We start from the raw sequence: 1,496 nt of genomic DNA, 5'->3' as shown, positions 1-1,496 counted from the left end.
CTGTCTAATATTGGACAATCTATTAAAATTCTTGGTAGCCAACTTTCTTCCAGACTTTGGACAATCAGAACTTGACTGTGAGTACAGAGGTATCTCCCAAATTATATCTACTATTATAAAAAAAAAAAGGTTCTTACAAAATAGGTTGCAGAGAGCTTAGTTTTTATTTCTTTCTTTACTCTCAGGTCATGTGTGCATCTTTTTAAAGAGAAGATTTGCATGGTCCTTTGGGATCTACCCACGAGTCAAAACATTTTTTCTACCCAGGGTTCTCCAGAGAGCTGCCTTGACCTCCTTGTTCCGTAAACTGTAGATGATAGGATTGAGCATGGATGTCACCACTGTGTAGAACAGAGCTAGGAGTTTATCTGTTCCTGGTGAATGGCTGGCCTTGGGTCTCAAGTAGGTGACAGACCCAGAGCCATAGAAGAGTGTCACTACAAGCAGGTGGGAAGAACAGGTGGAAAGAGCTTTACGGCGGCCTTCGGGTGAGGGCATGATCAGAACAGCAGCTAGGATTCTGCCATAGGAAGCAACGATTAGTAAAAACGGGCTGGAAATGCAAAGAATGGCCACGACAAAGACTGCAACTTCATTATGGGATGTATCGCCACAGGCAAGAGCCAAGATAGGTGGGAGGTCACAAAAGAAGTGATCTATTTCACAGGGGCCACAGAAGTTCAAGGAGAAAATATAGTTGGTCTGGCCCAAACCTACAATGCAACCCACTCCCCATGAAACCACAGCCAACTGGGAACACACACCACGACTCATTCGAGTTGCATAGTGGAGTGGGGAGCATATGGCAGTGTAGCGGTCAAAAGCCATGGCTGCCAAAAGACAGCATTCGCTGATAGCAAATAATGTGAAGAAAAACATCTGTGTAGCACAGCCCTCCCTGGAGATGCCCCGAGCCTCACTCACAAGGCTCTGCAGCATCTTGGGTATGACCGAGCAAGTGTAGCCAATCTCTAAGACAGATAGGTTGGCCAGGAAGAAGTACATGGGCGTGTAGAGGACCGGGTTGGTCCAGATGGCAAGGGCTATGAGGGCGTTGCCCGTCAGGGATGCTAAAAACATGAGTAGGATGAGGGTGAATAAAAGGAAACACTGTTCAGTGACCTCAGAGAACTTGGCGAATGAGAAGTGCTTGACAGACAGGCTGTTGTCCTGCCACAGGGAACAGCTGGCATTCATGATCTGGGGAAGAGGACAGCAAGGAAAGTTTCATTCAGCTATAAATGCAAATCTCTATATTGCTTCTAATGTGCTCTAGTAACTCAGAGAGATACATTTCTTACCTGCAATTCTAAAATTTAAAAATTTTGGGAATTGCATTTGCCCTCATGCCTTTAAAAACCAAATCCTGTTCACATTGTGTTCACAATGCCAGTTGATCCGTTCAAAAATGCACCTAGTCACCAAGTATAAAATTGAAAAAAATTAACTTCAGCTCAATTCTCTCATTTCTTCCATGAATCAGTCATCAAATACTC

At 44.3% G+C, this 1,496-nt stretch overlaps 1 protein-coding gene across 1 annotated transcript; it reads right to left on the bottom strand.

Moving 5' to 3' along the window:
• Positions 1 to 234: 234 nt before the first annotated feature.
• Positions 235 to 1,197, bottom strand: LOC118353403 (olfactory receptor 10C1-like). The gene has a single exon (XM_035710552.1). It carries the CDS (start codon positions 1,195 to 1,197, stop codon positions 235 to 237), a length of 963 nt encoding a protein of 320 aa, XP_035566445.1.
• Between the last annotated feature and the right edge of the window lie 299 nt (positions 1,198 to 1,496).

The sequence above is a fragment of the Canis lupus genome, chromosome 35 (genome assembly GCF_003254725.2).
Source record: "Canis lupus dingo isolate Sandy chromosome 35, ASM325472v2, whole genome shotgun sequence".
Classification (NCBI taxonomy): Eukaryota; Metazoa; Chordata; class Mammalia; order Carnivora; family Canidae; genus Canis; species Canis lupus.
The sequence above is the reverse complement of the archived record's forward strand: the minus strand, read 5'-3'. Positions and strand labels throughout refer to the sequence as shown.